At 37.4% G+C, this 13,490-nt stretch overlaps 1 protein-coding gene across 1 annotated transcript in view; it reads right to left on the bottom strand.

Moving 5' to 3' along the window:
• The window catches only part of CATSPERB (cation channel sperm associated auxiliary subunit beta), a 100,397-nt gene that overhangs the window by 43,712 nt on the left and 43,195 nt on the right, over window positions 1-13,490 (bottom strand). The window contains exon 14 of the mRNA XM_069493087.1: window positions 7,340-7,484. Within this exon, the coding sequence (XP_069349188.1) occupies window positions 7,340-7,484 (145 nt within the window). The remainder of the gene's footprint in view (window positions 1-7,339; window positions 7,485-13,490) is intronic.

Below are 13,490 nucleotides of genomic sequence, written 5' to 3' on the forward strand. Positions count from 1 at the left end.
CTACCCCACTGTAGCATTTATCTTACACACAGCCTGTTTTTTGTTAATTATCAGTTTCTCCTGACAAGTGTGTAAGCTCCACAAGAAAGGGAACTGCTATAGCCCTAGTGACTAGAACAGTACGTGTCATGTAAGAGGTGCTCAATAAATGCCGTTGAATAAGTGAATAATCACATTTATGGTGACAACTGTAGACCAGGTCTACTTTTGGCTATTCTATTTTGTGCTTTATAAATTTTCTGCTTTGTCTTCTTTCCTCTTCTTCATGTCTGCTTTGTATGGCCATTCTGTTTACTTTGGCTTTTAAAAACAATTTGAACTGCAAACACATTTTTAAAAATTCTATTGATGATCACAATAAAGGCTTCCAAAAAATTCCTAATTCCATGTATATTTATATTCAGATAAGGAAATAGTGTTTTGGACTACCTTTTAGGGATGGCAAAACCTTGGGGTTTTTTGGCCTTAACTTTTTATTCTTCACCTGATCTTTTAAATTCTTGATTGTCTTTCATGAGGTTCTGAGAGACTCACCCACATTTTAATTTTTGGTGTCAATAATATTCATAGTTATTTCCTCAGAAACATATATAGTAAGGTTTTTCTTATTGTCCAGTAAGCTTTTCAAAAGCATAACTTTGCTTATATAATTGCTAAGGTTCAGTATACCATATTTCATTGATAAACACAGTAAGATATACTTGTTTTACATTTCAACGTCTTGAAAATCGTGACACCTTATAATTGATGTGCTTTACAATCATTGTCCGCCAGGGGGCACTCACACCATAGTGGTCAATTGCCTGCACATGCATGAACTCTTGTCTCAGTTGTTTATACTGTCATCACTTTAACTGACTTTCCTGAATCATGTTGAAGTTTATTACTGCTAAAATGACTTCAAAAATATTCCATTATAATTTGGCATTGAAACAAAGTTATTGTGGGTGCAGCAAGCGAAGAAATCAAAGCAACAGGGCATACACTAATCAATAAAGCCAATGTCACTGGAGGAATCACCACAGTTTCACATTTTCTTGTAGAAAACCATCAGGTACTTTATAGGACCTAAGAAAGGAAGCAACCCATTCTAGGTGAAAATTGCATTGTGTTTTACTACTAAGATATATGCAAATTGATTGCCTTATCACACACCAACCAATGCCACCACAGCAGGAGAAATAATGTCAGAGCAATTCATGTATCACTCAGGACCACTGTTAACTGTGTTAAAATTTAATTAGAAGGGTTTTTCTTTCTTTGTGTTAATAGAAAAAAGTGCATCTTATAATCAATGGAATCTTGATAAAATATAGTGTTTACAACATCCTTCTGTTGGTTTTGCATACGATTAATGAGTTGAGTTGGTTTTCAATTCTTAGGCAATAGTATTTTTCTTTGAAGATTCTATAGAAGAATATGTGACAGGCATTGCTGCAGCAGGAGAACTTAAGGCTGACTTGATTTGTGTTTTTTGCTGTTAGTAAATCTTTTTTTTCCTTTTTCTTTTTAAAAAATTTTAATATTTATAGATTTAGGAAAAACTAGTTTTAGGAAGTACAAGTTGCATTCTATTATATGTACATATATCGTATAGTGGTAGAGTCTGGGTTTTTGGTATGCCCATCACCTGAGTAGTGCACATTGTATCCCATAGATAATTTTTCATCCCTCACCCCTCTTGTCCTTCCTCCTTGTTAGTCTCCAATGTCCATTATACTACTCTGGTGACCTGGTATAGCCATAGTTTAGCTCCCACTTATAAGTGAGAACATGTGGCATTATTTTTCTGTTCCTGAGTTACTTCAGTTAGGATAATGGCCTCTAGTTCCTTCCAAGTTGCTGGAAAAGACATACTTCATTCTTTCTTATTGCTGAGTAATACTCCCGTGTGTGTGTGTGTGTGTGTGTGTGTGTACTGGTCTCCATAGAGATTATACTAATTTACATGCCCATCAATGGTGTATGGGTGTTCCCTTTTCACTGCATATGTGCCAACATCTATTGTTTTTTGACTTTTTAATAATGGCTGTTCTAATTAGAGTAAAATGGTATCTTGTTGTTTTAACTTGCATTTCCCTGATGATTAGTGATGTTGAGCATATTTTCATATGTTGCTGGCCATTTAAATACCTTCTTTTGAAAAATGCCTGCTCATGACTTTTTCCCACTTTATAATGGGGGTTGTTTGTTAGATTTTGGATATTAGTTTTCTTTCTTTTTTTTGAGATAAAATCTCACTCCGTTACCCCGAGAGTGCAGTGGTGTCATCATAGCTCACTGCAATTCCATTCCTGGGCTCAACCAATCCTCCTGCCTCAGTCTCCCGAGCAGTTGGGACTACAGGCACATGCCACCATGCCCAGCTAATTTTTTCTATTTTTAGTAGAGATGGGGTCTCGTTCTTGCTCAAGCAATCCTCCCACCTTGGCCCTCAGAGTGCTAGGATTATAGGCATCAGCCACTGTGCCCGGCCACTGGATGTGTCTTTGTAAGACACATAGTTTACGAATATTTTCTCCCATTCTGTAGGCTATTTACTCTTTTGATTTCTTTTGCTATGTGGAAGCTTTTTAGTTTAATTAAGTCCCATTTGTTTATTTTTGTTTTTATTTCATTTACTTCTGTGGTCTTAGTTATAAATTCTATATCTAGGCTAATGTCCAGAAGAGTTTTTCCTGGGTTTTCTTCTAGGAATTTTATGATTTCAGGTATTACATTTAAGCCTTTATCTATCTTGAGTTAATTTTTATATATGGTGAGAGATAGAGATTCAGTTTAATTCTTCTGCATAAGGCTATCCTATTTTCCCAGCACTGATTACTGAGTAGTGTATCCTTTCCCCAGTGTATGTTTTTTTGTCTGCTTTGTAGAAGATTGGTTGGTTGTAGGTATATGGCTTTATGTCTGAGTTCTTTACTATGTTCCATTGATTTATGTGTCTACTTTTATGCCAATACCATGCTATTTTGGTTATTACAGGCTTGTAGTATAATTTGAAGTCAGGTAATCTGATGCCTCCAGTTTTGTTCTTTTTGCTTAAGATTGCTTTGGCTATTCAGGCTCTTTTTTGGTTCCATATGAATTTTAGAATTGTTTTTTTCTAATTCTGTGAAAAATGACATTGGAGTTTTGATAGGAATTGCATTTAATATGTAGATGGCTTTGGACACTACGGTCATTTTAACAATACTGATTCTTCTGATCCATGAGCATGGAATGTTTTTCCATTTGTGTCTTCTACATTTTCTTTCATCAGTGATTTGTAGTTCTCCTTATAGAGATCTTTCACTTCCTTGGTTAAATTTATTCCTAAGTATTTTAATTTTTTGCAGCTATTTTAAATGGGACTGAGTTCTTGATTTAGTTCTCAGTGTGGTTGTTGTTGGTGTATAGAAATGGTATTGATTTTTGTATGTTGATTTTATAACCTAAGACTTTGCTGAATTCACTTAAGAAATTTAGTAGTCTTTTGGAGGAGTCCTTAGGGTTTCCTAGGTATAAAATCATCTCATCAGCAAACAGAGATAATTTGACTTCTTCTTTTCCAATTTGGATGCCCTTGTTTTCTTTCTCTTGCCTGATTGCTCTGACTAGAACTTTCAGTACTATGTTGAACATGAGTGGTGAAAGTGGGCATTCTTTTATTGTTCCAGTCAGGGGGAATGCTTTCAACTCTTCCCCATTCAGTATGAGGTTGGCTGTGGGTTTGTCATATAAGGATTTTATTATTTTGAGGTAGGTTCCTTCTATGCTGAATTTTTTGGGGGGTTTTTTATTATGAAGGGATATTGGATTTTATTGAAAGCTTTTCCATATCTATTGAGATGATCTTTTTTTGTTGTTGTTTAAAATTCTGTTTGTGTGTGGTGCATCTCATTTATTGACTTGTGGATGTTAAATCATCCTTGTATCCCTGGAATAAAACCTACTTGATCATAGTGAATGACCCTTTTGATGTGCTGTTGGATTTGGTTTGCTAGTACTTTCTTGAGGATTTTTGTATCTATGTTCATCAGAGATATTGTTTTGTAGTTTTCTTTTTTGGTTGCATCCTTTCCTGGCTTTGGTATCAGGGTGATACTGGCTTCATAAAATGAGATAGGGAGGGTTCCCTCCTTCTTGATCTTTCAGGGCAGTTGCAGTACAATCAGCACCAGTTCTTTGTACATCTGGAAGAATTAAACTGTGAATCCATCTGATCCTGAGCTTTTTTTATTGGTAGATTTTTTATTACTGATTCAATCTTGCTACTCATTGGTCTACTCAGGGTTTCCATTTTTTTCTGGTTCAGTCTCAGGAGGTTGTGTATTTTCAGGAATTCATCCATTTCTTCTAGATTTTCTAGTTTGTGAGCATATGGTTGTTCATAATAGTCTCTGATCATCTTTTGTATTTCTGGGGTATCAATTGTAATGTCTCCTTTTTCATGTCTGATTGTGTTTATTTGGAACTTCTCTCTTTTTTTCTTGGTTAGTGAAACTAGTAGTTTATCAATTTTGTTTATCTTTATGAAGAACCAATTTTTTGTTTTATTGATCCTTTGTATTGTTTTTTGGTCTCTATTTCATTTAGTTTTGCTCTGATCTTTTTTACTTCTTTTCCTCTGTTAATGATGGATTTGGTTTGTTCTTGTTTTTCTAGTTCCTTGAGGTGCAATGTTAGGTTGTTAATTTGTGATCTTTCTACTTTTTTGATGTAGGTATTTAATGCTATAAACTTCCCTTTAAGCACTACTTTTGCTGTATCCCACAGGTTTTTAGCATGTTATGCTTTCATTTCATTCAAGAAATTTTTAATTTTCATCTTTATTTCTTCATTGATGCAGGGATTGTTTAGAAGCATGTTGTTTAACTTCCATGTGTTTGTATGGTTTCTGAAATTCCTCTTCATATTGACTTCTAGCTTTGTTCCACTGTGGTCTGAGAAGATACTTAATATGATTTTGATTTTTAAAAATTTGTTCAGACTTGTTTTGTGGCTAAAATGTGGTCAGTCTTGGAGAATGTTGTATATATTGATGAAAAAAATGTATGTTCTGTAGTTGTTGAGTGGAATGTTCTGTAAATGTCTGTTAGGTCCATTTGGTCTAAAGTCAAATTTAAGTCTAATGGTTGTTGATTTTCTGTCTTGATGATCTGTCTACTAATGTGTGGAGAGTTGTAGTATCCCACTATTATTGTATCACTGTCTCTCTCTTTCTTTCTTTCTTTCTTTTTTTTTTTTTTTGAGACAGAGTCCCACTCTGTTGCCTGGGCTAGAGTACCATGGTATCAGCCTAGCTCACAGCAACCTCAAACTCCTGGGCTCAAGTGATCCTACTGCCTCAGCTTCCCGAGTAGCTGGGACTACAGGCATGTGCCACCATGCCTGGCTAATTTTTTCTATATATTTTTAGTTGTCCAGTTAATTTCTTTCTATTTTTTTAGTAGGGCCAGGGTCTTGTTCTTGCTCAGGCTGGTCTCGAACTCCTGAGCTTAAATGATCCTCCCGCCTCAGCCTCCCAGAGTGCTAGGATTACAGGCGTGAGCCACTGCGCCCGGCCTCTATCTCTTTCTCTAGGTCCAATAATATTTGTTTGGTGAATCTGGGTGCATATATATTTTGAATCATTATATCCTCTTGCTAAGATGATTCCTTTATCATTATATAATGACCTTCTTTTGCTTTTTTTACTGTTTTGATCTAAAGTCTGTTTTATCTGATAAAGTATAGCTACTCCTTCTTGATTTTTGGTTTCTGTCTGCATAGAATGTTTTCCACCCCTTTACTTTCAATCTATGTGTCTCTAGGGGTAAGGTGAGTTTCTTGTAAAGAGCATATATTTGGATCATTTTAAAAATCCATTCCGCCAATCTATATCTTTTAAGTGGACCATTTAATTCATTTATGTTCAAGGTTATTATTGATATGTGAGATTTTGTTTTTGTCATATTTTTAGTTGATTTCTAGTTGTTTTATAATTTTTTTTTCTTTCTTTTTCTGTCTTTTTGTCTTTGTGGTTTGCTGAACTTGTGTCTTGTTGTCATTGCTTTCTCCTGTGTGTGATTGTTTTATAAGAACTATGAGTTTTATATTAATGTTTTTGTGATGGTTAATATTGTCATTTCATTTCCATGTTTAAGATTCATTTCAACATTTCCTGTAGAGTTAGTCTAGTGGTGACAAAATCTCTCGGTGTTTGCTTCTCTGGGAAAGACTTTCTTTACTCCTTCATTTATGAAGCTTTTTCTGGCAGGATATAAAATTCTTGCCCGGCAGCTTTTTCTTTCAACACTTTGAAAATGCCATCCCATTCTCTTCTGGCTTGTAAGGTTTCTGCTGAGAGGTCTTTTGTGATGGGGTTTTCTTTATAGGTGACTAGATGCATTTCTCTTGCTAATTTTAAAATTCTCTCTTTCACTACAACTTTAGTCCTTCTGATTATAAGATGCCCTGGTGAAGTCCTTTTTGCAATTTATTTGCCTGGGGATCATTGGGCCTCCAATATCTGACTAACTTTCTTGCTAGTCTTAGGAAGTTTTCATTGATTATTTCCTTAAATAGATTTTCTAAACTTTTTGATTTCTCTTCTCCCTTGGGAATACCAATAATTTGTAAGTTCGGTTGCTTTATGTAGTCCCAGACATCTCTAAGGCTTTGCTCATTCTCCCCCCACCCCCTTATTTTTGTCTGACAGAATAACAAAATAAAATGAAAATTCAGATCATGGAGATATAGAAATAAATTGAGAGTCATTGTCCCTTTATCATTCTAGGTTCATTAGCAAAATTCAACTGAGTTGGAAAGGAGTGAGCATCTGTCAGTAAGGTCAATCAATATTAACTGTATCTTTCACTGTGCAAAAACTCATGGAAGCTATGTAGACTTGATCGAGTAAATCACCAGATTACCAAATCAAGGAGACAGAGAGCAGTATATCATTCACAACAACTCTACCTCTTACTAGTTGTCTGTTTTCAGTTGCATCAATTCAATCAGCAAAAGTAAGCTAATATTTCTACTTTGGCAAGGATGTTGTGAATATTAAATGAGATGATATTTGTAACACGCTGAGCACAACTGAAGCACAATTGATAAGTAGCAGCTATCATTATTTGGCTTTTGGGAAAGTAAAATATAATATCACTGAAATTGTAAATGGGAACATAGCATGGTGATCTGGGGTGTCCCTTCTTTGAAGCTATTCATAGACTCCTGCTTCTGTAGATCTGACAAATCCATCACTCATAATAGTTTTGAGACTTTTGGATTAGTTGATTAATAAGGCACATTTTTCATATATCTTCTAATAACTGACCTCATGTAGTGTTTACACCAATAAAAGCAAATTCCTTACCTGCCTTTGTCAAGTAAACCTTTCCACTTTGGGAAACAAAAGTAATATCCGAAGAATAAAAACTATGAAAAGTCTTCTTTATAATATCATCATGAAAGTCAGCTAATAATTCAAAGGTGTTGCCGCCATCAACTGAAAGCCATACCTAAAGGAATAAAAAGATAATACTAACTCACTAAAGAGATACTATATAATAGTCAGCAATTACCTATCAGCCTAATCTTTCTACATAAGGAAAGTCATGTGGCATGGTCTTTTCCCATATGCCGACATCACGCACGCGCACACACACACACACACACACACACACACACAGGTGTACAGACTCCTTACCTACTTGGTCTACCTAGACTCTGTATGACAGTGTTTATGGCAGAATATAATGTCTACACAGTATGCACGGTGAATTTATAGAAGAACAAAGTTACTCTTGTCATCTCCTAAATGGAAATCCCTTGTTCATAAAAGTATGGAATGCTGGGTACATTTGGATATGAGGGAGGGGTTTATCCCATATTAGTATAAAACTTCATGTTCTAGACATTTGGCAAGTATATTTGCAAACATACTTTGCATGGAAGAGCCCCTTGTCATTTGCAAGGGGTGTGTCCTGGGACCTTTGTAAATCCTCAGAACACTAATCTCAATATAGAATACAAATTTCTCTATTTCTTCATCTTTAGGTCAGTGTCGTTTGAGGATAAAAGAGACTAATCATGTATTGGATTAATCCTGCTTGTTACCTCTTTTAATACCCTAAGTGTCATTCAAATGAGGATTTATGGTGTTTGAATTTCTTTTTTAAAATTAATTTTAATAACAAGCTATAGGCGTTTCTTAAATTTAAGACTTTGTAAATGTGGCTGAAGTATCTTAGACTACCATCCAAATAATTCTTCTTTTATACCTCATCAGATATTGATATAATCCTTGTCTCCTCTATTCCTTGCCAGAGGTAATCACTTATCAATTTGAAAATTCTATGCATTTACATTCACATCTACATATATATGTATATACTGATAGAATACGTACAGTACTGAATTCATTTTACGGTGGGGAGGAAAGGAAGGGTATGTCTGGGTACAGTCCATATTTAGACTTGGGCATAGGCAGGTACCCTTGCCTTGGATTGCATGCTTAGTGGGCCTGAATATTAAAAACACACAGAGAAAATGTACTGAATAACATATGGGTGCTTCTGTGACTCAGGATGCAGTGCTTATTACCGGCATAGCACAATCCATAATTCCAAACATATGGTATGTGGATCTCCATTTTCACTCTTGCTTTGTATCCTGCAACTGTTACTGGTGAGCAGGATGTGGATAGATATGTAGGGGAGAGTGCTTTGAACAGTATGAGTGCTCAAAATGGTGTCCTACTGTACCTGTTCTATAAATTACATTTGCCACTCAACAATTTATCTCAGATCATTTTATGTTCATTCATGTGGATCTCCACATTGTTTCTACACTGCTACATAGTATCTAATTTATGAATATGCCATACTTGATACTTTCTATTAATACTTTTCTGCTAATGAACATTAAAAAGTTGTACCCAAATCTTCAGCTATAAACAATATTGCAGTAAACATTCACTTGCCTAACTATTGGTATTAATGTTACAGTGTTATTTTTAGAGAAAATACTGAAAAATTGAGTTGCTGGGTCAGATGCTATCCATATTTCTACATTTTTAGTAGAGACTGCCAAAATGCGCTTCAATTTCACTGAATCATATTATATTCCCACCAACAGTGTACAAAAGTTTCTATTTCTCCAAACCTTACCAATACTTGATATTATCAAAAATTTATTCTTAACACAATAACTGCCATGTGAGTTGTATTTAACTCATGCTAGTTTTGGGCTGAGACCTCATGAAGCATATGTAACTCACATGTCTCTTCACCTTGGAGCCACGTGAACTATTTTTCAAGTTGCATGTAACTTACCCACAGAAAACAATAAAAAATAAAATTTTCATTAAATTAGAAAAGATTGTTTTGTTTTCAAAGTTTTTATTCTATTTTCTTAATAAAACACCATGGCCTCACGGAAAACAATTTTTTTCTAGTGTGGCAGTCCATGTGTTAATTTTTACTGATGACCTGAATGAAAAAAACAACATCTCATTGCATTTTCCCCCAAATATTTTAAATTATTTATCCATACATGGCTCACTTTTATTTCCTTATATTATTTAATAATTAATGAACATATATAAACTGACAGCCTAACTTAAGAATTAGTATAGTGCTAGTAATTTACATCTATCTACATACATATTTCTCCCCATTACTATCCCTCTGCCTTCCCTCTCAGAGATAGCCAATATTCTGAATTTTGTGTTTTTCAATCCTTTGGGTTTCTTTTTAAATTTTAGCACATACACATGTATGTTTAAATAACATATTACTTAATTTTACTCTTTATAAAAGGGTTGTCTTTTAGAACTTACTTCCCCTCAACATTATGCACTTATATTCATACATGTTGCATATAGTTCAGTGCATTTTTTTATTGCTGTATACTAGTTCATTATGTGAACAAACTCTGATTTATTTATTCATTCTCCTATTAATAGGCATCTGGATTATTTTCAGTTGTTCAATGCTATTACTAACAGTGCCATGATGAACATTTTAAAGAATCTCCTCATATATGTGTTTTCCTTGCAGAAAAGAGAAATTGCTGCAAAGGTTCACATTTACAGGATAATAATAATGCCAAATTGCTTTCCAAAATAGTTGTAGTAATTTATGGTCCCATCAGCAATATATGAGATCTGGTTGATCCACATTTTCCATTGCTTCACATGTTTATTCCATTTTATGTTTCCTTTTCTGTGATATGGCTATTTGTGTCTTTTGTTCTTTTGGCTATTAGGTTGTCTTTTTCATGTAGGAATTCTTTACATATTCTTACTTCTAATTCTTTCTGTTAAATGTGTCAGAGATATCATCTCTCAGTTTGCAGTTTGTATTTTTACCTAAGATATCCTTAATGAAGAGGTCTCCTCCTCCTTTCTTCCTCCTCTTTCTTCCTACTTCTTTCTCCTCCTCCTCTTCCTTCTTCCTTTTCCTCTTTCTATTCCCCACCTCCTCCTCTTCCTCTTTCATTTTTTTTTTTAGGGAGGATGCAGAGAACTTTATTTAGGTAAAGTGAGGTGAAGAGACTTCTGTGATCTGACTTGGGGGCCTAACCAAATGAGAAACCTGACCACTAAATGGCTGACTTTCAAATGAGCTTTTGGAGCATATTCCCAGTGTAACTTCAGATCAGTATCTATCTCCTTTATTATATTTTATTTTGAATGTTTGACGACCCAAATTATAAGTCATTGCCAAATTGCTTTGCAAGTATCCTTTGTCTTGATTGTGTTATTGTATATGGATGGTGCTCAAAATTATTAAAATTAATTTAGATCTTTTCAATTTGTGAAGAGACAGTGGGTATTTTCTGGGTCACACTACAAAAGTGATCTGTGATCTAATTATTAGGTGCCTTATAATTTTTTCCACCTATTTTTTAATTGAGGTAAAAATGCATATAAGCTTTATCATCTTAATAATTATTATGTGTACAGTTCCGTAGCGTTAAGTATATTTACGTGTTAGTGGAACAGATTTCCAGAACTTTTTAAAAATAAACTTTATTTTTTAGAGCAGTTTTAGGTTCATAACAAAATTGAGTGGATGGTACAGAGATTTCCCATATACCCCTTGCCTTCACACATGCATAGCCTCCCCAAATACCAACATTCCCCATTAGAGTGGTACATTTGTTACAACTGATGAACCTACATTGACACATCATTATCACTCAGAGTCCTTTAGGGATCACTCTTGGTGGTGTACACTCCATGGATTTGGACAAATGTATAATAACATATACCATTATAGTATTATACAGAATATTTTCAGTGCCCTAAAAATCATCTGTGCTCTGCCTGTTAATCTCTCCCTGCCCTCAAATCCCTCACAACCACTGATCTTTTAGCTGTCTCCATAGTTTTGCCTTTTCCAGAATGTCATATATTTGGAATCATAAATTTGCAACCTTTTCAGATTGATTTCTTTCCCTTAGTAATAAGCAGTTAAGTTTCCCCTATGTCTTTTCATAACTTGATAGCTCATTTGTTCTCAGCACTGAATAATATTCCATCATCTGGATGTACCACAGCTCATTTATTCATTCCCATACTCAAAAACATCTTGGTTGCTTCCAAGTTTTGGCAATTACGAATTGCTATGAACATTCACGTGCAGGGGTTTGTATGGATATAAGTTCTTGACTCCTTTCAGTTAGTACCAAGGAGCATGATTGCTGGATGATATGGTAAAAGTATGTTTAGTTTTGGAGAAACCACCAAACTATTAATATCTTCCAAAATGGCTGTACCATTCTGCATTCCCACCAGTAATGAATAAGTATTGCTCCAAATCCTCACTAGTGTTTAGTGTTGTCAGTGTTCAGGATTTTGGCCATGCTAGTAGGTGTGTAGTTTTAATTTGCAGGACTGACCTGGCGGGAAAGGAGCAGATGCACTGAGACCCTGTAATGCAGCCATTCTGCATTGTCCCATTCCAGTGGTTGTCACAATCCAAGCCAGTGCTGGAGGATATTTATTTGGGTTGATGTGTTGTTCTCCAGGCTGCTTTTGGAAGCTTGGGCAGAGGGGTGGGCAATCCTTCTCCATGGAGGCGGGTGGCATGACCTTGGTGGGTGTCTGGGCACATCAAGGGAATGCAGCCAGTGGTGGAGCAGGTCACGGGACTTTGGTGGGTGCCTGGGCATGTCATGGGACCTTGGCCAGTGCTAGGTGGGTCACAAGACCTTAGCAGGTACCTGTGTAGGTTGCAGGACCCTGGCAGGTACCTGGGCAAGTCATGGGACTTTGGTGGGCACCCAGATGGGTCAGGGCACCTTGGCTGGTGCTGGGCAGGTTGTGAGACCACAGCCAGCAGTGGGGCAGGTCACAGGATCTTGGTGGGAGCCTGTGTGCATCATGAGACCTTGGTCCATCCCTGGGCACGTCCCTGGGCACCCAGGAGGACCGCAGCAGGTTGTTGGGCTGTTCGTGAGAACTTCATGGCTGCCTGAGCGTGTCACAAGACTGCAGCCAGCAGCAGGATGTGTCATGGAACCTTGGCAGGTGCCTGTGCAGGGTGTGGGACCTTGGTGGGTTCCTGCACAGGTCAGGGAGTCTTGGTCAGTGCCTGGACAGGCTGTGGGACTGCAGCCAGTGGTGAGGCGGCCCATTAGGTCACAGCTGCTGGGCCACTGTTGGCTGGCAGGGCCAGGGAGACACGTGGTGCCCTGCTTGAGAAGTTGTGGTGGCTGGGGCTCTCCCTCTGCCCACGTCTGACTGTGGCAGTTGCTGCAGTGCTATTCAGGTGGTAGTAGTGGTGCTATCGAGGTGACAAAATGGCACTGGTGGCAGATGCTGAGGGCCAGTGGGTGCTTGCTGTGCTCGGATCTCTGGGAGGCAGCCAGTGGAAAGGGAATGAGGGGTGTATGGTACCCAGTCACAGTGCAGTGAGAGTGCTCGCCCTCCCTGCTCCCTTCCTGGCCTGGCAGGGGTAATGAGGAGGCATCTGCAGTGGAGCCAACCCCTCTGCAGACCAGTCATTCTGGGGCTGAGGGTGCAGAATAGCATCTGTTGCAGCAACCTAGGACCAGAAGCTGGTGGGACTCCATTGTTTCCTTCTCCGGTGCAAGGCTGCTACACCATCTCCAAGCAGTGCCGGATGTGGTGGGGGACTTCCCTTGCAGGTTGGGTTGCAGTATCCACTGGGGGAGTGCGGACTCCCTGGATCTCTCCCCTAACCCTCCCCAATTTGTGTACACTTCCCCCAGGTACCTTCGATCTTGCTGAGTGGATCACCCTGCCTCCCTCTCCCAACTCTGGGTGTCTCTAGTCACTTCTCTGATGATTCACAATGCTCTGAGAGGTCCATCTGTGGGTGAACCTCTACCAACAACCTTTGATCCTCCACTTGAGAACGGCAAGTGCAGGCTGCTTCTAGTCCACCATTCCACCATCTTGGTCTCCCCACCCTCCCATCCCCCTGAACTTAGAGCTTTTGAACATTTAGTGTGAAAACTTAAATATGGATGGGAATTTCAAGAACACCTAGAAA

The sequence above is a fragment of the Eulemur rufifrons genome, chromosome 2 (genome assembly GCF_041146395.1).
Source record: "Eulemur rufifrons isolate Redbay chromosome 2, OSU_ERuf_1, whole genome shotgun sequence".
NCBI lineage: Eukaryota > Metazoa > Chordata > Mammalia > Primates > Lemuridae > Eulemur > Eulemur rufifrons.